The 27,121-nt window shown below is 32.8% G+C and overlaps 1 protein-coding gene across 9 annotated transcripts in view; it reads left to right on the forward strand.

Moving 5' to 3' along the window:
- LCORL (ligand dependent nuclear receptor corepressor like) overlaps positions 1 to 27,121 on the forward strand; it is a 162,848-nt gene that overhangs the window by 113,724 nt on the left and 22,003 nt on the right. For 3 of the 9 annotated variants that reach the window (XM_059164808.1, XM_059164798.1, XM_059164817.1), the window contains 2 exons: positions 9,287 to 9,380; positions 17,388 to 22,207. The exons of 2 other annotated variants lie outside the window; for them this stretch is intronic. In XM_059164808.1, the coding sequence (XP_059020791.1) occupies positions 9,287 to 9,380; positions 17,388 to 22,207 (4,914 nt within the window). Of the gene's footprint in view, positions 1 to 9,286; positions 9,381 to 10,718; positions 14,817 to 17,387; positions 22,208 to 27,121 lie in introns of those variants that run through there. 4 more of the 9 variants (XM_059164835.1, XM_059164845.1, XM_059164826.1 and 1 more) reach the window with 3 other exon arrangements.

Here is a 27,121-nt window from a genome sequence, read left to right on the forward strand (position 1 = left end):
TAGAGATTCCTAAAATAAACTTTAAAAAAGAAGTATCATGACTCATTAGAGAAAATTTCAGTACAAACCAGGTGTTAGACAATAGCAAGGAATTGATATAATTGTGTATGAAAATGTTTGTATGTTTTAAAGATTCATGATAGTAGAAATGATGTAACACTGGAATTAGCTTTAAAATACTTAATTAAAGGGGCGCTTGGATGGCTCAGTGGGTTAAGGACTCCGCCTTTGACTCAGGTCATGATCCCAAGGTTCTGGGATAGAGCCCCGCATCAGGCTCTCTGCTCATCGGGGAGCATGCTTTCCTTCCTCTCTCTCTGCCTGCCTCTCTGCCTACTTGTGATCTCTATCTGTCAAATAAATAAATAAAATCTTTAAAAATAAAATACTTAAGTAAATAGGGATAAATGGAGTGAGTATAGCAAAAATCTAGTTAATTATTTTTTTTTTATTTTTATAAAATTTTTTTTTTTTTTAGATTTTATTTATTTATTTGACAGAGAGAGATTACAAGTAGACCGAGAGGCAGGCAGAGAGAGAGAGAGGGAAGCAGGCTCCCTGCTGAGCAGAGAGCCCGATACGGGACTCGATCCCAGGACCCTGAGATCATGACCTGAGCCGAAGGCAGCGGCTTAACCCACTGAGCCACCCAGGTGCCCCAAATCTAGTTAATTATTAAACTGAAGAGAGGATGTAAAGGAGAATCATGCTATATTTTTGTATGTTTGAATTTTATCTTAATAAAATTTATTTTTTAAAAAAGGAGATGACCTCAGAGGCTTTGCCTGATTATTTATTCCAGCATAGTAACCCCTTTCCACCTGCCACTGTGTCCTGTCACTCTGTTTTATTTTCATTATGTTTTATCACCTTGGGAAAAACATTTTTTAATGATTTGTCTTTTCTTTGTCTTCCCCTCTAGAATGTAAGTTCCATGAAAGCAAGAGTCTTGTTCCCTTACTGTTTCTTGTGTGCCTAAAAAATGACTAGCATATTGTATCCATTCAATAAGTCTTAACTGAATAATTGAACTATAAAAGCTATGTATTTATAGGAAAACTAGAAAATAAACCAATAAAGAAAATAAAAATTATTCTTTTCTTACCTATCAAGCGGTGACTGCTCCTGTTGAGTTTTCAATCCTTCCGAATCACTTTCTGGGAAAAAATACACACACTCACTCTCTCTGTCTTCCCAGAACTCACTCCCACAAATTGTACATTATATAATCTTTTGCAACTTGTGTTATAGAAAATAATATTTTTAAATATTCTTATATTACTAAATATTTTTCTACAGAATCATTTAGTTGAATAGTGTTCTGTTTTGTGGAAGTATTACATATTTAATTCTGTCTCTAGATATGTAAGTAAACATGCTCAAGCTAAGACTTTGCACTCACTCTTAACTTTTACCTTAGGAAGCATTCCTAGAAGTAAAATTGCTGCATCAAGATTCACATGCATAAAGCTGTTATAAATCAAGATATTGGGTGTGGGAGTAAGTTAGTGGTCAGAGGGGAGATAGGATGGGGGCTATCTCTTAGCTGATGGTGGTGATCTAGGTACTGTTTACATAGGACTGTTTCGTTTGTGAAAATTCATTATACTTCTGTGCGTTTTTATTATGAATGTCATATTTCAATAAAAAGTTTTTCAAAACATAAATCGTTTTGGATAAGCATGACAGAGGCTATCAAGTGTATGATCAACAAATGGAAAGTCTTTCAGTATGGCATTGTTGTATTGAGCATATGTCCCACATTTTAAGTGAAATGTTTGGTTAAAACTTGAACTTATAGAATAAGGTAATGTAATACTTGGGATAAAAAAGAGAACTTGTTTTTAAGAATATTTTTTAAGTGTGGACTTGAAGATTTTTGAAATTTTGTTTCAATTCATTTCTTGTAGGGATAATTGAAGAAAGAAAAAACTGTAATGAAATTCTAAAATGGTATTGGGTGGAAGTGCTTAGATAATTTTTACATCCTAAATTCACTATAAGTACTTGATTTATATTGTCTTTTATTGACAAATAGTAGATGAATGAATTATATGGGTTTCAGATATATATGCACTAAATAAAACATCGGAAAGGCTATAACTTTCCCTTTTAAGAACTTGTTTGCTTGTCGAGGGAGGCAAATAAGGAAAGGAAAACCAATGTTAAAACTTAATTGATGTGCTGCTCTTATTTTTTATTGGTTATTCCCCCCATGACTCTGAAACTTTAACCCGTTGGTTAAACCACTAACAATAAAAATAATTTAAAAATAAATTTGGATAAACATAAGGGAATGCTTTTATGCTTTGGTATTATTGTGTTAACAAGTCTTGTTAACAAGTTTGTGTTAATAAGTTTTAGTATATGTATGCAAGTATGTGCCCACACATTTCTTTTAACTGCTCAGATCCTCATGAAAGATCAGCATTGTTGTCATGTGGTATATTTATTTCCAGGTTTGTTCTATATCTGATTTTTTTTTTGGCTTTTTATATGTTTAGTTGTCTATTATCTCTATTCAAGTTTATATCCTACCTCTTAAAAACACTGTAATAGCAATTGCAGTGTTCAGTGTTTTATTAATTACCTTAATGGATATGCTAGACCTAAATATTCAGGTTTGTAAAAAAATTGTATTGATCAGTAATATTGAAATCTTTGGTATATCTTTGTACATAAAGGCATTTTCGTGTTAAATATTTTCTTAAAATAGATACCCAGAAAAGTGTGAACATTTTTAAGATTTTTGATGACGTATTGCTATAATGTTTCCAAAAGGGTTATGTTCTTGAACTAGCAATGTTTAACCATGTCAAGTTTATTACACCATTACCAACATTGTAATTTGATTTTCAAAATATCATAGATTAGAATTATAGTTAAATGCAGACTCTGGAACATGGCTGCCTGAGTTTGAATGACATTCTCACTATTTAGAATTCTGTCACTGTGGGTAGGATAATAAACCTCTCTATCACTTTTAGTTTTATCATCAAAATTTCCACATTAGTAAAACCTTTAGTGCATACTTTATGTGCACTGTAGAAAAATATTAGTTGTATATATTTAGATTTTTTGTGAGTTACTAATGTTTTCTAGAAATCAGTTGAATATAAATGAATTAGTAATCCATAGGAATCTATGAGTCTAGGCATCTCCTAGAGAGTACATTTAAGACCAGAAAGAACTAGGATGACTAAGATAATAAATTGAGGGGCTAAAATAAAGACAAGACCCAGGCACCTAGGTAGTACAGTCAGCTGAGCATTTGTCCTTTAGTTTCGGCTCAGGTCATGGTCTTGGGTCATGGATCAAGCCCCACATGGGGCCCCACACTCAGCACAGAGTCTGCTTGGGATTTCACTCCCTTTTCTTCTGCCCCTCCCCCCTCCTCCCCATCCACACCTATGCTCTTTCGCTCGTGCTCTCTCTCTCATAAATAAATCTTTTTTTTAAAAAAGACAGGACCCATATAAGGAGATAAGAAGTGATCCAAGACGTAAGGTAGAAATAGCTTAAAGGTATTCATTAAAACTGTAATATAAATTTGCAGCTTGCATCAAACATTAATGTTAAGTAGCAGTGATTTTGATGAACATTCCATTGCTAGTAATTGCCATTTTTGTGAAATTTAATTTGGAATATTCTCCCCCTTCTAGACAACATAAAATTTATGTGATATTTTCCTCTCACTAAAATTCACTTGCTTTCATATACTGAATCTTACTAATATTTACATATTTAATATTGATGAGAGATTATGTGGTTTCAGAGAACTTTTATCTCATATTCTCTCCTGTATGGACTGAGCTTCATGTTTTCAGGCTCTGGCTTAAGGGGGGTGGTGGGGAGTCTTGTGAGAAAATCAGCCAGGTAATGATACTTAATTGCATGTAAATCTTAAATAGATTCTAAAAATAGTTACTAACTTCCCTATTAGACTTGAGGTGCTAAACTAAGCAAATTATAACACATCGTAAATACAGTATAAAAGAATATAAAGGGTATTAGGAGGAAATTCAGAAAACATTTGAGGGGATGGATGATCCTGAAGGATGTGTAGAAATTAACTTGTCAGGCCAAGAGAACACAGAACATACTTTGAAGAATGGACAAAGGCTGTAAGATGAGAGATTTAAAAAAAAAATGGTATCCTTGGAGGGGTGAAAAACAATTTTGTATTATGACAGTTGCACTTGTCTTCTTTGAATAGATCCTTGATTAGGAATTTGCATGAAAATAGAACTGAAAACAATTTATAAATGAATAAATCAAATCTTGATTTTAACAGAAGATGAATTCTAAAAAAAAATTAACCCCATAATGTTTTGATATCAAGAAATTTCCCAGGGGCACCTGGGTGGCTCAGTTGTTAAGTGTCTGCCTTCCGCTCTGGTCATGATCCCATGGTCCTGGGATCAAGCCCCTCATTGGGCTCCCTGTTTGTTGGGGAGCCTGTTTTTTCCTTTCCCACTCCCCCTGCTTGTGTTCCCTCTCTCGCTGTGTCTCTCTCTGTCAAATGAATAAATAAAATCTTAGGAAAAAAAAAAAAAAAGAAAGAAATAGCCCAGCTTGGTCATGGTTTCAGTTTTTCAAGAATCAGTCCGTTTTAAAAGTTGTATCTGATAGTACAATATCTACAATTACTTGACCCTGTTGAAAGAAACTGGCCTCTAATTCTATACATTTTACATTAGTGGTTGATCAAAAATAAGTAAATTGTAGTGTTACGACCCAGTCTATAATCAGCAAATGGGAATAATTTGTATTTATTATTAGGTAACTTTCAAATATAGAGAAATATACTGCTTAATAATCATGCTTCTGTCATCCAGAACTAATAAATGTGTTATTTGATCATGTTTGCTTCTGATATGCTTTCTCTTAAGGAACTGTCACATCCTTTTGTTTACTCTTAGAAGCAACATCTGATAATGCCTATTTATGCATTTATAAGTAAAATAATTTTGTGTTCTTTAAAAATTCACAGTGATGCATACTAAATGCACTTTTGTTAATTTATTCCTATAACTTGCTTTCTTACCAAGTTAGCAAAAATTAAAAATCTCTACAACACCAAATGTCATCAAGGATATGGTAAAAAAAGTTGGTGATATCTACTAAATTCCAAAATGTTAATTAAGTCCAGCACTTATACCTCTAGGTGTATATCTTATAAAAATTCATATACATGAATGCAAGAAACATTTAGCGTTTTCATTTCAGTATTGTTTGTTAAGTGTAAAACAAAACAACCTAGGTACCTACCAATAGTTGAATGGCAAATAAATCTCAGTCCTTGTCTTCTATTTATTTTATATTGCCCTAGAGCATAATAAGTGCTTAGTTTTGGGGGTTGCCTGGATGGCTCAGTTGGCTAAGCATCTGTCTTCTGCTCAGGTCATGATCTCAGGGTACTGGGATCAAGTCCCGTGTTGGGCTCCCTACTTAGTGGGAGTTTGCTTCTCCCTCTCCCCCTCACCCCTGCTAGTTCTCGCTCTCTGTCTCAAAAAAATGAATAAAATATTTTAAAAAGGGGTGCCTGCCTGCATGGCTCAGTAAGTTAAGCATTTGCTTTCAGCTCAGGTCATGATCCCTGGGTCCTGGGTTTGAGCTCCATGTGAGGTTCCCTGCAGCTGGGAGCCTGCTGCTCTCTCTCCCTCTGCCATTCCTCCACCCCTCACCCCCAAATTGTGCTCAGATGAATAAATAAAATCTTTTTTTAAAAAAGATATAGTTTAGTTTCTATCCATCAAGTTAATCATTAGAACTTTGGAAATATATACACAAAACAACCTAGTTATGATGTGCTATCTCCATTGTGAAGGAGTGATACTTATAGATGTAATCGCTTCAGCTAGATCTAAATCAGCAGCAGGAGCAAGAAAATGCCCTTTCTCCCCATTCCTGATTTTTTTTTTCTTTTCTCTGAATCCTTCTTCCCAAGCTATTTCTCCCCTTCTCTTACTGTTTTTTTCTTTTCTAATTTGGATAAACCTAGAAATAACGCTCTGATTTTTCTAGCTCTTGAGTTACAGCTTTTATTATGTATAAAGAAGTAATGATATCAGCAAAATACTTTAGTGTAGGTCAAAGCACTACTAATAAAAAGTGAGATTTTCTATGATAACTAAAATTTCTCTAAAAGTTCTTTACTTACACATTTATGTATCTTGTATTTAGTACATAAATGCTCATTGATTATGTAGTTTTCCTGTGTGGCAGAAATATGTTGGAGTATATTTTGTTTTCACTGGATAACAGACTATAATGTGTTACTTCTAGAGCAAAACTTTTAACATATGTACTGCATATCAAGAGAAGGCTATGGGGAAAAAAATAAAGCATCTCTCACCTTGGTCACTGTTTAGAGTTTTAAAAGAAGAAGAATCAGGAGTATAAGCTTGATTTGGGTAGCTTCTTAAAGGTGGAACAGGACTTAGGTCTAGTTCATCCTTCAGATTTAGATTATTCCTAACCAGGGCCATGTGTCTAGGAATAGCCCAAAAAGGACAAGAATGCCTTTATTGTCCTAGCTGGAGAGCTATAGCTTAATTTGCATAGTTAATGTAAAGGAGAGAGAGGCGTTCCTGTACCTCCTTTTCTTATTTCTGGTGTAAAATAATTAACTTTAAATTAACTATATCAAACGTCTAAAAGTTTAGAATAGGAAAAATTTCATTCATTCATTTTGTAACATTGACTAGGAATAACACATTTATGGAGAGTGTGTTTTGTGTGCTGCATACTATGTAAAACTTGAGCAGAATCAAAACTGGTGCATTCGGAGGTAAATCTGAATATGGATTAGGTAGTAATGATTTTTTGAAGAAGATGATCTTATGAGACCTTGAAATAATAAAATCCTAATTGCTGAAGGAGAGAAATGAGATAGTAAAAGAGAAGACTAGTATTCAATTCTTACTTCTTTTAGTAGGTTACAGCACTCTACTATTTATGAAATACAAATGAATAAGATTCCTGACCTGAGGAATTCAGTCTTGTGGGATAAATATGTACATATATATGTGTTTATGTGTGTAGAGGGATATATATAGATAATTGCAAGACAGTCTCATAAGTGTCATTAAGTATAAATTATAAGTGTTGATTCAAGGGAAACAGTAATTGGGTTCTACTTGGGGGCATATGGATGAATTTTGGAACACTGAAAAAAAAAAAATTAAACTGAGTAGGAGTTTGACAAATTGAAAAGGTAGAACCTTCTTGGCAGAGTACTGGAATTTGAGAGACCTGACACCATGTAGCATTTGTGAGGAACTGCAAGGAAGAATGAGGGTTGAGTTGAGTTGGAGACAAAGCACAAAAGATTGAGCCAGGCAGATAACCTGGGGCAGGGTGCTTCACTTAACAGTTTTTCAAGGTACTATGTACCATATGTTTTGTTTACCTATCCAGTCTTCTCTTTTGCTTCTTCAGAGTTCTACTCAGCAGATATTTACTGAATACCAGGCACTATTCTAGGCAGTGGGGTGGGGGTATGTGGGTGAATAAAATAGACATGGTCTTTGTCTTCACGTAGCTTATGGTCTGCATGGCTAACGCCGGTAAGTATGTAAGCAACTAGAATATAGTGTGCTAAATGCTAAATAATATAGGTAAGTGTGGCAGGTATAGGAACCTAAAATAATGACAACCAAATTCAAGTTGTGGCCTGAATGACTGAATGATGAGTAAGATTTGATGAGAACTAGGATGAGTGTGGGGATAGAAGGAAAGGATTAGGAGTCTTCTAACAGAGGAATCTAATGAAGTGTGAAAGCTCAGAGTTGAGAAATACCATAGTGTTTTCCGAACAGGTTTCCCTACACCACTTTAGCCCTTGTGGTCCATTCTCCCCACAGCAGATTGATCCTTTAAAAGTACAAATTAAAACCTTGTTGGTCCTACACTCAGAAACCTGTTTCCTTTCTCTCTCAAAATAAAATTCAGATTTCTTACCATGGCCAAGTCCTAATATGATCTGCCTTTGTACATTTCTGAGCTCATTTCACTCAGCCTGGCTTCCAGCTGAGACTTTGCTCTTTGCTATTCCTCAGACATTTCAAAAATGATTCCATAACACAGCCTTTGTATAAACTGATCCTTACAGAAGCTTTTCCCTGATAATATATTTGGTTGGTCATGGTTCGCACCATGACAATAGGTACTGTTTATGCCTTTGTTACTGCTGCTTCTAAATTCCTCAAATAGTGCTTTGAACACAGTAGGCACTCAATGAAATTATTGAATTACACATAGGTTATGAGTGAGACATTTTATTTTTCTGTCTTTGTGTCTTGCCAGAGCACCTAAGTGTTAGGTAAATTTATATGGTAACAATAAAACCCAGATGAATTTTTTTTAGACCAACTTAAATTTTTAAGTATATTTTTTAAACATGTGTTTTCTTATAGTGATTCTTTATAACTTTTCAATTTTTTAGCTGTCAGTAAAGAAATAGTCACACTGTTGCTTAGTGTTTTGTTTTAAATTCATAATTTATTTTTACTCTTTTCAATCCTTGTCGGATTAACGTGTCTGAATCATTGTTTTTATTTATGTAAATTCAGTGTTGTAATAAAAACAACTACATTTTAATAAATACTTAGGCAGTTGTTTTCTAACAGGCTCTATTTCCTGAAATGTTAATATTGTAGGTTATGTCTTCATCCAGTCACAGATATAAACATATTACATAGCAATGATTCAACTGCTATACATTTCAGTTATTTAAAATAGTAAAATTTTACACTGAGTTGTAAAAAATACCTCGATTATATATAGTCACAGTTTACTTAAAGCATATGTTCCGCATATTGCTAGTCGTAGTAAATGCTAGTTATTGTTCTCTTATTCATCGTCATTTTTTCTGTGGTCTCTGTTTTGTACAACTTACATCATTCCTACTTTCTTGAAGCATCATCTAGGCAGCCTTGATTAGAAAAAAGTCCCGGATAAGCAGTTAATGGCTGTTCACAGCAGAACAAGGGGAAAAGTAACCAAAGGTTGATTTTAAACAGATATTATATCATAGCCTTCATATGTTTCTTCATATCATTTGGCTATGCCAGCTCCTTCTCTGTTCTTTTTTCCTATGTAGTGCCTTCCCAGTCATGTACTGTTCTTAAACCCACAAGATGAGTTGTTAATAGCCACATGTCAAATACAAGTGTTAATTTTTAGGTTATGAATTAGTAGATCAGCAAAATATGAAATGTTAAAATGTAAGGATTACCTATCTGTCACAAATATAAAGTTTTTTCTCTTGCAAAAATTATAGGGGATGGAGTGTTAGATCTCTCTACAAAGAAAACCAGCATAAAATCTGAAGAGTCATCCATATGTGATCCTTCTTCTGAAAATTCAATGGCTGGGTAAGCAATATCTAGGAAATATAATTTAATATTAATATGAAATTATCTCTTCAGAGAACTCTTAATGCTACTTTGAGTAGATTGACATATTTAGCTTTCCTCCAGAATTTTTGTCACTCATAAGTGTGTGTCTCTCATACCTTTCATTTGTCCTTTCTCTTTCTTTTTTATTCTTTCTGTTAAAGAAAAGTTATCAGAACAATCACCAAACTTTAGTTCATGTTACTAAAATGAACTACCAACTTAATCATAGGCTGCAAACTAAGAAGCAGGACGAATACAAAGAAAATTTAAAATTCAGTATTCAGGAGGCAATTTTAAGGAAAATATGTGATTTCACTATTTAATTTTTTTAAACAATCAACAAATTTTAAAAGTACCATACTTACTAATTCTAACAGCTAGCTTATAGTGTTTACGTTTTTTCACTGTGCTTTAGGTGTGGTGGCAAACTTTACATAATATATATAATAATATATGTCTAGTAAACACCACAGAAAGCCCTTTCATGCTTTGAAAGTTCTCATTAAATAAAATAAATTAATTAATAACAGTGAGATGCTCTTCTGTTGGATTTTTGGATTTTTATTTAGTAACTTTGCATCTTCCCATTAACAAACTGCATAGGAAGCTTTTTTACTACGTTTAAATATTAGAGTGTAACTTGTTTCAACTAAGACTATAGTAGCTTTTGAGTCACAAGGTATAGTTAGCTTCTGTTTGAGAAACTGAAAATTACAATGATATATTTGAAATAGAAAGAACAATTTATAGTATCAAATTATTTTACCCAAATATAACTTACCTACTTATTTCAAATTTTAAGTTTTATCTAGAGAAAAATTAGTCTTGTGGAAATATGGGATGTTTGTGTTTGGAAATATTCTTGCTGCTACAAATTTCCTTTAAAGGGGTTGACTCTTTTATTACTTGTTTAGCGGTAACGTCACGTTTCTACTAACAAAAACTCCTTTAGGATTTGGGTATTTTTTATAATGGAACGCTAATTGTACAAATAAATTATAAGTGTTGCTCTGCAAGCATCTGTCAGAGGAATAGCAACATCATGAGAATATTTTTACAAATACCGAGTTAGGATTTTATGTTCTTGGAAGGTCTGCCCGTTGAGGCCACCGTATGATTGACACATTGTCCTACCAGGACTGTAGCGTTTGCTTTGATAAGGAGTAACTACTACATCTCACAGACTTAAAAAGAGTCATAAGCAGTGATGTTACCTAAGCAAGGAGTATAATAAAGGAGTGGACCCTCCCCTTCCATAGCTGTGTGAGAGTCTCTCATGCATCAGTTTACCATCGTTTCATTCCATCCATCCAGGAGACTACACAGAAACAGAGAGGACTATGTGGAAAGAAGTGCTGAGTTTGCAGATGGTTTGCTCTCAAAAGCTTTGAAAGACATTCAGTCTGGAGCACTGGACATAAATAAAGCAGGCATACTTTATGGCATACCTCAAAAAACTTTACTTCTCCACTTAGAAGCCTTACCAGCAGGGAAGCCTGCATCTTTTAAAAACAAAACTCGAGATTTCAATGATAGTTACTTATATAAAGACAGTAAAGAAACTTGTGCAGTGCTGCAAAAAGTAGCCTTGTGGGCAAGAGCTCAAGCAGAGCGCACAGAAAAAAGTAAACTCAATCTACTTGAAACCTCAGAATTAAAATTCCCAACAGCTTCCAGTTACCTCCATCAGTTAACTCTACAGAAAATGGTTACTCAATTTAAAGAAAAAAATGAAAGCCTACAATATGAAACTTCACACCCTACTGTACAGTTAAAAATTCCTCAGCTCCGAGTAAGTTCTGTTTCAAAACCACAACCTGATGGTCCTGGTCTGCTGGATGTTATGTATCAAGTTTCCAAAACCTCTCCAGTCCTAGAAGGATCAGCTCTCCAAAAACTGAAAAATATACTCCCTAAACAGAACAAAATAGAATGTTCTGGGCCTGTAACTCACTCAAGTGTTGACTCTTATTTTCTACATGGGGACCTCTCTCCTTTGTGTCTTAATTCTAAAAATGGAACAGTTGATGGAACCTCTGAAAATACTGAAGATGGATTGGATCGAAAAGATAGCAAGCAGCCCAGGAAAAAACGTGGCCGTTATCGCCAATATGATCATGAAATAATGGAAGAGGCTATTGCAATGGTAATGAGCGGAAAAATGAGTGTTTCCAAAGCACAAGGAATTTATGGGGTACCTCACAGCACTTTAGAATACAAGGTAAAAGAAAGATCTGGAACACTGAAGACTCCTCCGAAGAAGAAACTCCGATTACCAGACACTGGGTTATATAATATGACAGATTCAGGGACTGGCAGCTGCAAAAACAGCAAGCCTGTGTAGATTACTTGTTAGGAAAATGTTTGTATGTGTGTATGTGTGTGTGTGTATGTGTGTTTGCGTGTGTGTGTGTATGTGCACAGGTGTGTATTTGTGTGTCTATATACACACATGTGGGAATTACAGACGCTCACTCTGACAGGAGACATGAAATTTTACAGTTCAAAAACCACTTACATGCCTTTTGAAAAAAAAAGTTTTATTCAGGGTTTTCACTGTGGACAGAATTATATAGTTGCTTACTTAATTCTGATAGTTTGTATTTAATCCTTGTATAAATAGGTGAAAAAGATTCAGGTTTTCTTTAGTAGTCAATAGCATAAAGCGTTGTGGGAAAACAAGTAATTGTCAAGTGAAACACTTTTATTGGTGAAAGACCACTCCAGCCATTCAGTTGAACCATCTTATAAGGGAAATATGATATTAATAGTTTGTAAACATTTTTACAATACTGCACTTACAGCTATTGTAAGTACATCAAACAACCAATCAAAGTTTAAATAACTATCTCCATATGAAGAAAAATTAATATATACAGTATTAGTACACTACAGTGTATTCTATGAAATATGAAATGCACTCAAGTGCATCCACCAGGAATAGAAAACCTTAAATGATATGTATAATGAAATTTAATATTTATCATTTAATAGTTGATTTACAGGAAGTTGGGGTTTAGAAGGTATATACTTTTTAAAAAAAACTGACACATAGTTAACCCCAGCAGCTATAGAATCCTTTAATATAAGATGGAATACTAAGAACAAAAAGTAATTTAAATTTAATTATTAAAATAATTTAATTTTGTTTTTCATTTGAAAAATAAGCTAATGTGTAAGGTTAGAAAAGAAAGTTGGAATGCAACTTAGAGCATGTTTATAATGTGCACAGAAAAAGCTTGAGAATGATATTTGGTTTAAATGTGCTGGTTAGTTGATGTTATGACTACTTTAAATTTTAAGGATTGTGACACACTCCTACTATTGAAAAACCTCAGTGTAACTTTAATATATTTGCTGCTGTGACATTTCAAAACATTTTCAGTTTATCAAAATGAATTACAGATTTCATTTTGGTGGGCGATACATTATCATTTTGCTAATAACCAAATTTGCAGTTTGTTCAGGGTCTTGAATAGATTTACAGATATTTAACACTGAAGCTGTTTTGAACTTTCAGTAATGTAAACTCTCTACTAATTGGGTAGTTAGAAGCTGGGCAGTGCATTTTAACTTTTACTAGACTCATAAAAGAGACCAATAATTTTTATATAGCAGTTTTAAAATGTGGTTCAGAGTATCCATGTTGGATTTATGGAGTATGCAGTTTTAGTGGTAAAATGTTATAAGCATGTGCCTCCATGTAAAGAATGGGGATTTGCTTCGTATATTCAGAATTCTCCGAGTGCCCCTTTTCTCTGTTAAAATTCAGGTTCTGATCATTTTTCTAAGCCAATTTTCCTAAGTCCAAAAGGAATACTTAAAGCTGAATTTAAAAAAAATAAGTGCACCTTGTCAAATACTTGTGTTTTTACACTTGTGTTTGTGTGTATCTAATAATCACATATACATGTAATACTAAAGAGATTTTCAGCTATTACATTTAAAAACTGCTTACATATGATTTAAAAAAAAACTGAAGAGTGGGAAGCTATACAACCAAGTAGTTATTTGGCCTCCTAGATCTATACTGAACCCTCTTCAGCTTAATGTTACCTGCATACTAGGGTATGAATCCTCTTGCTTTTATGTTTTTCCAAGTAAGAATACATAATAGATTGCAAAACAGCAGATGTCAGGGTCATCTTTCTTTTTAAAGAATTAAGCCATATTTTGTGAGGGCCAGAACTTGGATTATTTAATATATTTCCCCTCCTCCCCCATTGAAAAACAAATTTAAAAAATAAAGTAAATGTTTCAACACAATTTTATTGACCTCTTTATACAGAATTTTACTTGCAAAAATTTGGGGGCCTGAATGCATTACATAATATTTATATTGATCTTTTTTATTCCTCACACTATATTTACATTAATAAATTGATTGAGAAGTTTATAGTAAAGGGATACTTACAGAACACTTTTATATCATTTAAAAGATGACCTGACCAAAAACTTTACAGGATTCATAAAATCAGGGATCATTTTGCTATTGACTTCACAGTGATCAGTAGTTTTATAGGTAATATTATAGTTAATTTGCAGCATTTAGTATTTGTATTATTTATTTTTGGTCAGATATAGTAAATTAAATATTTTTTGATAGTTTATAGGTAATGATCAACCCATAACTTTTAAAAGAAACAAAATGTTTCTAATTATTGAGTTAACTTTTGATTATACAAACTAGGAAAGGCAGGGAAATTTATGGGTTCCCCTTCTCCCCAGTGATTCTATTAAGATGTTCTTTATGTTAAACTTTCAAAGTACTTTATAAATTTAGTTACCAGTTACTACTTATTAATTGACAGTTTTCTGAAAAATCCAGTTTCAGCAGACTTTTAATGAAGGTGAAAGCAACCCTTATATGCTTTCTACTTATTTGAATGTTCCTCAAGTATTTTATATTTAAAAAAAAAAAAAAAAAGAAAAGAAAAAACAGTGCCTCTGTTTTTAGAAAACTACTGCTCAGTAAAGTTGTTTAAACCATTTCTGGTAGCTAATGACAATTTTATATTAAATTGTATACTAACTTTAGTGAGACTGATTTTTTTAGTTGTTTACAGTACAAATACTTGTATTTGTTTTTTAATTGCAGTATTTCCATTGTCGCAGTAATTTAGTAAAACTCTGTGGCTGCCTTGATTTTGACAGATTTTGTTAATATAAACTGATTGTTAGGCAATTAGTTCTATTTATGCATAAATCAATTGCACTATAATTCATGAATTATTTATTACAATATTTTCTAATGAATTCATGTATCTGTCTTGTGTTGTAAATGTACTGTAATTCTGTTCCTACTTTGTGTTGTTATATATCTAAATCTGATTGTATGAATTTTAATTGTTCAGTTAACGTGTTTCTAGGTTGTAATTTGTAGTAAAGCACTTCAATGCTTTTGCACTTAAATTTACAACACTGTTGGTGTGTGATTGATTTACTCATTCAGTAAAAGAAAAGAAAAGAAAAGAAAAGAAAAAAAACTGACTACACTGACTTTTTTGATTCACTGTAGGAATGAGTTTTATTTATATTAATATGAAAAATTGACTTCTCCAAAGAGCTATTTCAACAACAAAACTTGTAATAAGCAAAACCGATAGTAACATATAAAAAAATAGGCAGGATGTTTTGGTTTAGAAATCGAACTGAAAAGAGTTAGAAAAAAATTTAACATTAAAAACAAGGGAGCTATGACAGATATAATTTTAGAATCTTTACATAATCATTTCAGAATAAATTCTAGATTGGAGACATCTGTGTATTCAACTATTATTTACTCATATTGTTTTTCTTTGAGACTCTAACATGCAAGAAATATGAAAAAGAAAAAATTTGGAGCCAAATAAACATTATGAAATTTTATAATTTGAGAATTTAGTTAGCTAATATCTGATATATGTATATTAAATATAATCTAATACCTGAATATCCAATTAGTAACTTTATGGAGCTATTCTTTATATACCATTACATGGAAATTATTGACCACTGTGGTATTTTGGAATGGAAGTTCCATTATTAAAAGTAATAAAATGGGGGGGGAGTAATTAACTGAATAAGAAACTTTTTTAAAGTATAGACTCCCTTGAAATCTCAGAGGACAACTGTAAAAATCTTGGGGTGGTTTTCAGAATAGTTAGTTTTAGTTATTTCTACTTTCTATTTGACTTTGCTAATGGAAAAAACATTTAAGCATTTTAGAAACTTAGGAAAGCAAATTAATCTTTAAAATATGGTGCAATTAATTTTTCTAAGAAATAAAATCTCTTTTTATTTAATCACAGATATATTTAATAGGCCATAACATAACTTTAAAAAAAAACTGTTGAAGTGCATCTATCAGAACTCTTTGGGATTTCTTTGCTTATGTAAAAATTATAATTTTAATTTGCTGGAAAAGAGTATAATATCACATATCTTCATATTTGATAGTTAACATTTCCTCATGTCTTTTTTCTCCCTGTATTTTTTGAGTTATAGTGAATCTTGGGAATCAGTTCCATTATTTACTCCCAATCATGATAAAATTTACCAAAAATATATATATATATATATTTTCAGAAAGGAAATGGTATTGGGGTTATATCTGTGGACTTAAAGCACTTTATTGTTAATTTCATATCTTTTCTCACTCTGATAACTGCTTTTTGTCAAATCACATGTTAATTTTGGTGAACTATTAGTTGAATCTAGTAAAGTTATCATTTTTCTAGAAAATTTTTGATCTAATGTTCAGAATTTGCCTTGATGTTTTTGCTACTCAAATAACATAATATTTATAAAATGTACATAAAATATTGCATATTTACATGTGAAACAGATTAAGCCAGTTTTAGGGAGCAAAATAAAATTAATTTTACTTTTCATTTTAAAATAAAAATCTTTTACTTTTTAATATACATAAATATAATAACCCTTTAAACAAATACAGTCTTCTATAGCAATTCATAATCAGTATATCCTAATTCCAACACTAAATAAAATTTCTACAAACCAGGAACTACTAACAATAATAGCAAATATAAGAAATCATGAATGGGAGGCTATTTTCATGTACAGAGTTTGGTGATATGTTTAAATAGATACTTTTCTGAAACAGAATTCTTTTAATATATTTTACTCTTCTTGCTGCTGGTATTGGATTAAAAAAATTTTTTTGTAGACTTCTGCCTTGGTTACTAAGTAATCCTGGGTGTTAGTTAAAATTAGTTGTATGTTAGTCTTCAGTAGGACATTTTCCAGCATTTGAAATTAAATAATTAGGTAAGTAATGCCTTTAGTCTTCATGTAGTTACTTTAGTATTTAAAATCAATTAAAAATAGATTTTATTTTTAAATAGCTTAAATTTTTTATTATTAGGTTAAAATGCCTGCAGCTTAATCTTAGAAAAGATACTCTGTTATTTATATGAAGTCTAAATTCCTTAATTTTCCTTGTGAGTATACAAAACTTTCTTTTATTAATAATTTTTATTTTCACTTCCTTGAAAAAATATCTATCTTAAAGATAAGATTTTCTCCTATATCTTATTTTTCTTATTTGCACTAATATGGATTGATAATTATCAAAATAACTTATAAAATATCTACTTTCAAAAATAACTTTCTGAAGCACTTTCCATTAAATATTCTTAATACATCCAAAGCACTAAACATTAGCAATCTATAAATATAATCATATTTATATTTGATATAAGTATAATCTATATTATTATTATAATTATCTATAACCAGGTTTTATATCACAAAACTAGGGCTTTTCTTTGACTATTCTACTTGCCATAGGAAATTAATTATCACCAGTGCTTCATTATATTTTTGCTGAACAATAATCAAGATGTCATTATTGCAGCTCTATAGGAGTTAGGAGTCCAGCAATACCAAAACTTCTTTTGTTCAAACTCTGTTAAAATTATAACTCCTTATAATACTGGTATTTTTGCTGTAATTCATTTTTTGTTTGATTTTTATTTTTAGTTCAACTGTTGATGCAAAATCAGAGGAAGCTACTAAAATGGAAAAAGGAAAATCAGCATTAAGCAAAGTTTTGGAATCTTTGTGCATACATCACCAGCAACAAGTTTTGGCCATGTTGAAATTTCTAGTCCAAGAGCAGAATACTGCTTCTCTTTGCTATTGTAATACATCATATACTGTGTCTTCAGAATCTCAAAAGCCCCTAATTGAAGATGACTTACATGGTCTATTCTGTAGTTGTGAATATAGGCTGGCAGAAAGAGGGTATTTACAAAATGAAAGACAAAGCCCTGGTTTTGTGCCTCTGCCAGTCTGTATTAAAGATTTACATTGTTTATCTTGCCAAACTGTAACTATTGAACACATTAAGACAGTAGTGAATAGAGGAATTGCAAAAAGTTGTAATTCTCACAGGTGCTGTTCTGGACTATTACCAAACATTCACTCTACAAAATCAACCTTTCATGCTCCTCTTTCATCAAGGGAAGTATGCGATGTTTCAGTCAGTCTTAAGGATGTTTGTAGATCTCGAAGTCCGTCACCTCCACCGTTATCGCCTGTACAGACTGAAGGATTTGAAAAATTGAAAGATGCCGTCCTAGAGCTTTCAGCCTTAGAAAATAACAGACTTGAAATAAACATTAACCAGCCTCCATCTCTCACACCAGCAGAAATAAACAGTGACAAGGGCGATCACGAAGGTAAAGTACATAAAACTAAAAAATCCAGTAACTCCGATTATTTGCTCCTGGAAGACAGTGATAATTGTACTGCAAATCATGAAAATGATGAAACTACTGTAATATTTCAAGATTTAATGGATCGTATTAATGAAAAATTAAAATCAATAGAAGCTACAGATGTGACAAACCTTATAAAATTATCTAGCAGTGATTGTAATACAGATAATGATTTAAAATTGAGGGATTTAATATCCTCACTCTTGCATAATGCCAAGGCCAGTGATTACAGTTTCATGGAACTGCTGAGTCAACATGATAAAAAGGTAGAAAATAAAATTATTCAGACAAGATTTCGAAAGCGTCAAGAAACCTTATTTTCAATGCACAGCTCTCCTGATTCCCCCATGTTTAGAAGGCAGTCTTTACAAATAAAAAGAGAACTTGCTAGTCTTGATGAAAATTTTGTAAGAAAAAAATACACAGAAAAAAATTCAAGGAAGTTAACATGCAATGATGAGATATTTTCCACAGACAAAGAAGAATTCTATCATTGCCAAGGGTCTTTACAAAATTCTAAAAACCGGCAAGATAATAATCATACAGAAACATCATTTTCACCAGATTGTGCATTACAGTCATTAAAACTACCTCTTCATAGTTTAGAAACTAACTTGGCTTTTGATGCATTTTCCGAAAGCTTTAAAACAACTTTCCCTGAGAAAATGAGCATAAGAAAATCACAGGAGAAATCTGCAGGTGGAAAAAAACTTTTGCAAAATCACAAGGAGAACCCCAACCTGGAGAATACTCAAGCTCCTTTGAAAAGTGATGTTTCTCCACTTTTGAGCAGAACTAAACGAAATATTGTGCCCCCAGGGTGGTATTCTATATATGTAACAAATAATTATGTTTTCAAAAAATCCCCTAAGGCCAAAAAAGCTGCTGAATCTACAAAAAAAAAAGATCCTATGAAAACGATTCAACTCGAAAGCTCACACAATATAGATCTAAACAAAATTGCAATGAATTCTAATTTACAAGTTGTTGTGGAGCGTTTGGAAGACACAATAAATATGGCCCAGAAGTCTTTGAATAATCACTCATTATCTGAAGGATGCAAGGCATCCAAGAAATTGATAGAAGTTAATGGTAAAGATCAAACTGCAGGTAGAAATGTGACTCTTACTGTAAGCAGAATGGCATGCAAAGAGCAGAGTTTGTCAAAATCTGTGGTAGCAGCCAGCAATATCAAAAGCAATCATATTCCTACAATAGATTTGAATAGCAAAAGACTTGATAATCTGGAAAAGACATCTGTTTTGGATACAAGTAGCTTGATTTCCAATGTTCAAAGTGTGTCAACAAAATATGAAGCCATTGAAAGCTCTCCTTTTTCCAGCTATTCTAGTCCTATCAAACTCATGTTTTTATCTGAGGTTAAAAGCAGTGAAGGAGTCAAATATACTTTAACTTCAGTTGGTACTTCCAAGTCAAATATTGAACTTTCTTCTGAAAAATATCTAACTCATCATGTAATTGAAAAAAAAACAATGACAAATAAGAATGTCCCAAATGCTAACTTTGAAAAGGATAGTTCTAATCTTAATGATAGTGACACTCTACAGGGAGAACTAAACAAATTTAATTGTGCAAAAGAAACTACGGAATCCCCTGCAATGTTCATAGATGGTATGAATAGTGATAAGCCACAAGATGAACCTAAGGAAAATCTAAACAATGGTATTGATTCATCTTTTAAACGGAAACCAGGTAGACCTAAAAAAATAGGTCCCCAGGTTGTGAAACAAATTAAGCGGCCAATTGGAAGACCACCAAAACCTAAAACTAATCAAACAGACATCACCATTTGCCAAAATGAGTGTTCTAGTGCTGGAAAGAAAAGTCCAGAGTCTCTCCTATCAGAAGTAGGAGAAGGTATTTATAAAAAGAGTATTACCGTAACTGTTATTTATGGAAGGTCAAGAAGAACTAGAAGGCATGTTTCTGAAGGAACGGTAGACATAAGCAATGTGTTATCTTTCAGCAATAATGTTGCTGATATTCCAACTGAAAGTAACAGTCTCCGAAATATTAAAGAATACAAAATTGATGCAGGTGAAAGAAGGGCTGTTTCAAGTTTAACTACTGAAAGTGAGGTCTTGGGGTCTGGCTTTGAATATGTTAGGCCTATCAAGAACAAGTCTGTGATACCTCAACCTTCCAAGAACATTATTCGACCAACTCAGAAGCCTTTTGCTATAATTAGGAAGCCTGGTAGACCTGCAAAAGTGAAAATCTCTGGCATATCTGTGACTATTAATAGAGTTTCACCTCAGGATAGAGAAGTAAGTATTAGCAGCTGCTTACCTCCTTTAGAACAAGAAAATATATTAGAAAGAAATCTGGCTGAAGAAAAGTATGATCACCAATGCAATAAGATGGATACAGGGCACACCAAAGCTGACACATTTAAGAATGGATCAAAAAGTATGGTTGCTACTATACCTTTGAGACATTCTATTACAGATAGAAAACCATCCCTCCATTTCTTACATCCATTAGCATCTTCTAGCTCACTTATTTATAGAAATGCTCTGTTCCGTAAATCGTATAAACTCCATTTGCAGAAGGGTAAAAGTCAGAAGGAAAAACCTAAGCAGTCAAGGATAAAAATAGCTTCGAAAGGTACCCCAGCAACCAGAAATTCAAGGAATGAAAAAATGTGTTTGGAAGATAACAAAGTAATACCCATTTCTGAAGTATCCTTGGACCCAATAATTTCATCAAATCCTTTGCTCAGGTGGTGGGCTGCTTCTACATCAAACGATTCCTTAATAGAGGAATTAAACAATAGATTTGAGCAAATAACAAATGCTTGGGTGCAAGTGAGTGGAGATGAAGCTGGAAATTGTGCTCATAAAAAGAGAGAACACATTGAAAATGATAATTTCAAAATAGCAAACCCTTTGGAAACCTGTCTTTTAGAACTTGAAGTTTCACCTGTAAAAATGCTTTTTCGGAAAAAGTATGATTTGAATGAACTCTGTATCTGGTTTATGCAAACAACAGAAACACAGTCTCTTTCACTAGTTAGAAAAGCAAATGCTCGAAACCCTTTGGAAGTAATAAATACTAGAGGAATTAAGTTAGGGACCAAATATTCTAATTTTAATACCAGCCCCTTCAGAAAGCACTTTAAAAAATTTGCACTATCTTCTCCTTCAAAATCAGCAGGGAAGTTGCATATACTGCATAAAATGGTTAGCTCTCCACTGTTAAATGTGAAAAATAATTTAACGTTAGCTAGATTAAAAAGAACTGAATTTAAGAGGTTGCAACATGAAAGGTGGAAAAGAGAGGGAAAGCTGCACAACCATGGAACAATTGATTGGATCTCTAAAAGGAAAAACTTAAGATTTTTCTGCCAGAACCAATTTTTAAGTAAGACTGAGAGGGGAACAAAAGCTGATATCCCACTCCGAGGAAAAAACACAATAGCTAGTCAGTTTATTTTGCCACCTGAGATCAGGGATGACTCTTTGCAACAGAAGGTGGCAATGTCTGACTTGAAAACACATGCTAGTTTAGAGAATAATTTTAAGTCAGAAGCAAAAGAGAATGGAACAAATTGCAGCCAAAAAGATTTTGAAAAGGGACCAAGACTAGGAAATGTGTGTCCAAATAATTGGAAGTCAAAAACCTTAAAAGATTGTAGAATATTTTTGAGGAAGATCAACTATCTTGAACACAAAAATACTTTTAAGCTAAATACAATCATTTACTCTCCTGAATCTATTGACAGTGGAAGTAATCCTCAGACTCACAGAGAAGAATCAAAGCGCTTTACCTTAAGATCCCATTCTGCTAGGCAAAATTCTTTTATAAAGCAGTGTAAAGAAATGGAAAATGGTAAAACAAATAGTCCTTCAATCGATAAATTTCCCAGCCAACTTGACAATAGTAAATTAAATAAATGTGTTAACTATGACAAGAATCCTGATAGTTCTGATGTTCTTAGCAAATTGAACAAAAGAAAAAGACCACCATGGAAGACCACAGAAATGTCAACAAAAAGGCATAAACGACAGTCCTGCAACAGTGGACAAATGGCAAACTATTATTCAAAATCCCAACTAGGTAAGTTTTTCTCTACTTAATTTTAAAGTTTCATTTTAGGTGCCTTGAATAAAGTATGAGACAATGGGTAGAAAAGGAACAGCTGATTTATTTTCAATTTATTTCCAAAATATTTGGACAACCTAATTTCTTGGCACCTAGTATGAAACTCATGATATTAGGTCCTACTAAATATACCCATGCACTTCCCTACATCTTAATGTGTCCAGGATTTGAAGCAAATTAAAATATATTTAGTAGAGACATAGAAAGCTCCTAAACATATATCATTAATGTATAAGTTATATTATCTGTTTTTGTATTTGACCTCATATAAAATATAGAAAACAGTGTGAATGATAAATATACCCAAGGAGCTATCTAAAAATTAACTGCTACACTACAGGATAATATGTATTCATTGTCTTGTTAAATTAATAGGTTTGAGACCACGTGGAAAGACGTAAAGACTGTCTCATTGCTAAGTTGATGAGGTCTGTAACATATATAGTAATTCTAGTATACAAGTCTCACATTCACCATCAAATTGTTATGCCCTCTGGTACTGCTTTGGGAACCATTTTAAGACTCTGCTTATTTAAATAGTGTCAGGGAACAAGGTATTTTCTTCAGTAAATAAGGAAACTTGTTGAATAGGTTTTTTTCAGATGAGTCATTGGACTAGATTCCACATATATAAAGAAGAGGGTTTCTTTCCAGAGATAGCAAGGGAGAAAGTTATATACAAGTAATGTTAAGGTAATGCTAAATTTAGAATGTAAACTGAAATTACTTTAGTAATTATGAGCTTTACTCACTTATGCGGGCCTGACATTGGTGCCTCAGGGAGACTGTTACCCTCAGACCCTAGCAAAATAGTATATGAACATTGTAGTTGCCACTGTAGCCAGTTCCTTCTCACTTATTGATAGGTGCTAGACAGTCCAGGATTTGTAGAAATATGGTAGTGCTTATTTCATTACTTCCCAGATGGGAGAGTGCCAGGTTACATTTGTAAATTTAAGGACATTTATTATATGGTGCATTGTTACATTGTGTATTTTAGGGGCTTATGGAAGTATCGATGGCTTTATTTTTGTTACCTTTTAAAACCTTTTCAAAAGCTAAAAAACAACTATTAAGTCTAATATTAAAATATTAAAAGCAATAAACTCAAGTTTTAATAGGTTAGATGATTATGATGGCCTCCAACATTTGGTTAATTGAATGACTTTAAAATAATCTATTTCAGTAGTATTTAACATGCATTAATTTAAAAAATTTTAACTTTGTAACATGTGATGGTTAAAACTTTAATGTTAGTCAAATTAGAGTTTCCATTATGAAAGATGAATCAAATTGAAAAAACAATGTTCTTTGTTTCTTATCCTTAGGATAATTAAACATAACAAATAGCATGTCAGGAAAAAAGAAAGAAGAAGTCTGATAGTGATTAAAAAAAAATTTATAATTCACCTAAAAATATATACACATCTGTATAAAGTGCAGTGTTTCATTTTTAATTCTTACTACCATTCTCATTTCATGCTGTTTGAGTTTACCAACGGTAGTTTACAGCAGAACCATATTTTGTCCTTCTAGTTTCTTAAACATTGTATCTTCCTAAGGTATGAATATAAAATTTATATTAATATGATTTTTTACCTCACTAAATATGAGATCACCCTGGAAAAATAAGATGGAAGATGCCTCATTATTACTTTTTCAAATTAGTCTCAAAATCCTTTTGTGATATTTTTTAAAAATGTAGTATCAGAGTAAGAGTTGTTTTTCACCTTTTCTCATTTTAAAAATTACTAGTACTATGTCCTGTTCTGCTTAAAGTTTTATTTATCTTTTACTGATAACTTTCCTTCTTTATTTAACATTCTTTTTTTTAATCAAGGACATTATTTTTACAAAGTTGTATTTATAGCAGCATTTGTTATATTTATCTGATTTTAAAATGTTTCTTAAGGTGTTGTTGTTGTTGTTGTTGTTGTTTTCTCATTATTCTTGGTATTCCATACTTCTTAATGCCTTTTGGGAAGTGAAACTAAAATTCATTATTAGTTTTATATGTGTTTTTCTTCATTGTAGAACAATTAGTGACTGGAGATTTGAGAGAGATTTTTAGCAACAAGGACTTTTCTAGAAAAATTCATAAAGCAATGTATATAATGATTTAGAGAATATTTCTATTGATGAAAATTTTTCTTCTGCCATAAATATCTTGTTTTGTACATTTCGAGATTAACAGTAAAGATATAGTTTAACACATAGAGGAGTTTTAAAATTTATGCTTTACTACATATCTGCTGCTGTGTATCAACTGTAGACATGGAAAGGAAAGAAGAAATGTAATTCTGTCCTATTCTTACTTCCGTATATAGTTAATGAATGCCTACAATATGCTCTTTGATACTATAGAAAGTTCAGAAAGTTGCCTTTCCATCTGAGTAAGAAAACAAGCCCTGCATTGTGTATATATTCAATAAATAGAGTATATTTTATTTTTTAAGTGAGATATTATTAATTACATTAATTAAGGGAGTAGAATGGCTAAAGTCATGGTTTGTGTTTTCATGGAGCTTATCATTTCATAGGGGACAGTGACTAGGCAATTCCAATACAAAGTAGAGTGCTATGATTGGGGAACAAGGTGGCTTGTTGAAGCACCTAGGAGGATAATTGAACCCAGGTTTAGAAAATTAGGCAAGGATTCTTACATAGTCACATCTAAGATTTGAAGAATGCCAAAGTATTAGAAGTCAGGAAATATTTCAGGCAGAGCAAACTGCATGTGGAAAATTTGGGTGACAGAACAGGATTATAGAACACTGAGTAATTTAATTCATATAGCTAAGGCATAAAGAGGAATTAAGAAAGTAGCAAGGGGTGGACAGAAAAATGGCAAAAGATAAAGCTCCTGAGGTAAGCATAGCCCAAATTGTGAGCCAGCATCAGTTAATGAAAAAAAATGTTTGGAGCCCTAATAATAGCAGTAATGGAGGAGGACAGATACATTTGACAGAGGTCTAAGAGGGTCAGTGTATTTTAGAGAGTAGAGGAATAAAGGGTAATGTCAGGTTTGAGCTTGAACATCTAAGTGATAGATGATAGTAACGTTCACTGAGATAAAAGAGAACTTTCAAAGTGTGCAGTTTTAGACATTGGGAGTTTGAGTGGGATATCCAAGAAAAGATGTTTAGGAAGCAATCACAGTTGACCCTTGGACAATGCAGAGGTTAAGGGTGTTAATATCCTGTGCATTTAAAAAATCTACATTTAACTTCTGACTCCACAAAAACTTAACTAGCAGTAACTGGTTGACTGGAAGCCTTACGGATAACATGAACAGTCAATGAACACGTGTTTTCTGTTATATGTATTATATGCAGTATTCTTATAATAAAGCAAGCTAGAGAAAATTCTTTTAAGAAAATCATAAGGAGGAGAAAATACATTTGCAATACTGTATGTATATTTATGGGGGAAAAATCTGCCTGTAAGTGGACTCATGCAGTTTAAACCTGTCTTGTTAAGAGGTCAAGCTTTGGTTAATATGGGTTTGTTGCTCAGAAAAGAGGTCTGAGCTAGATACAAAGATTTTGGAGTCCATAAATAATTGAAACCATGAGAGTGGAATGGATTGTTCACTGTAAAATGGAAAGAACCTAGGATCTCACAGCCCCAAAGATAGAGAGAAGAAAAAATCATGCATAGGGGCACATGGGTGGCATAGGTGGTGAAGTGTCCAGTTCTTGATTTTGGCTCAGGTCATGATCGCAGGGTTGTGAGATAGAGCTCTGCCTCAGACTCCATGCTCAACTGGGAGTCTGCTTGAGATTCTTTTCCCCCTGCCTCATCCCTCACTCAAGTGTGTGTCCGCTCACTCTCTCTCTAAAATAAAAAAAAAAATTTTTTTTTTTTTTTAATGTTCACAAAAGGGGACTATTGAGGGTAGTGAGGAAGTAAGAGGAAAGGCAGGAGAGTGTGGTAGAAAGGAAGTGTGTTTTAAGAAGGGATAAAGGTTATTGTAATGACTTTGGAGAGAGTAGTTTTGGTAGGGCAATGTAGTTAATGCAGGAAGAGGAGATGAAGAAAATTAGCACAGAAAACAAATGACTCTGACTGGAGAGGAGATAGGGAGATAGTGAGAAGAAAGCCTAATGAAGACTGGTTTTTTAAAAAAAAATGTAGATGCCAATGAGAAGCCAGTAGAGAATGAAAGGTTGAAGATACAAAGGAGATGGCAAGCAGTGAAAATGGAATGAAGACCAAGAGTTGATTATTGGACGTTATGGCCATCTTTAAATGGTTTCAGCCAGAAGAAAACTTCTCTCTTAAAACATAAGAGTGGGAACAATATATGGGAATGCACTTCACTTTACAAATTCATGGGCAGAATACTGAGGATATTAGATATATTTTCTATAAGTCTAGAGGTAATTTAAGGGTAATATGGTGGGTATTGTGCAATATAGATAACATTTGAAGTACTATCTCAAGAAATAACATGGTTGAACAGTTTTGTGATTTTTATCTCAACTGCCAGAACGTAAGCTTGGAGAAAAGTGGGCCCATAGATGTAATTGGGTTAATTGGGTTCACCAAGTGGGTATAAAAGAAGGACAAAGAGATCAGGCCAAGAATTCATTCCATGAATAGTGAGAAACTAAATAAAGTGTAATTCTAAAGAATCTTTTCAAATAATAGCGCACAGTATAGATTTTTGAGGGGAAGGACAAAATGGGGTGTGTGAAAGACTAACTGCAAGAGATGATTTTTGAGGTGATCATGGCCTATAATGGAGTGACCATTGAAAAATAATAATATAGAACTTTTGAGTATCTTTTGAGAACTTTTGAGTATCTTTTCAGTTATGGAAGTAAATGTGTGCCTTTCCTAGTTGATAAATATCTGGATGTAAAA

This window comes from Mustela lutreola, chromosome 1, assembly GCF_030435805.1.
Source record: "Mustela lutreola isolate mMusLut2 chromosome 1, mMusLut2.pri, whole genome shotgun sequence".
NCBI lineage: Eukaryota > Metazoa > Chordata > Mammalia > Carnivora > Mustelidae > Mustela > Mustela lutreola.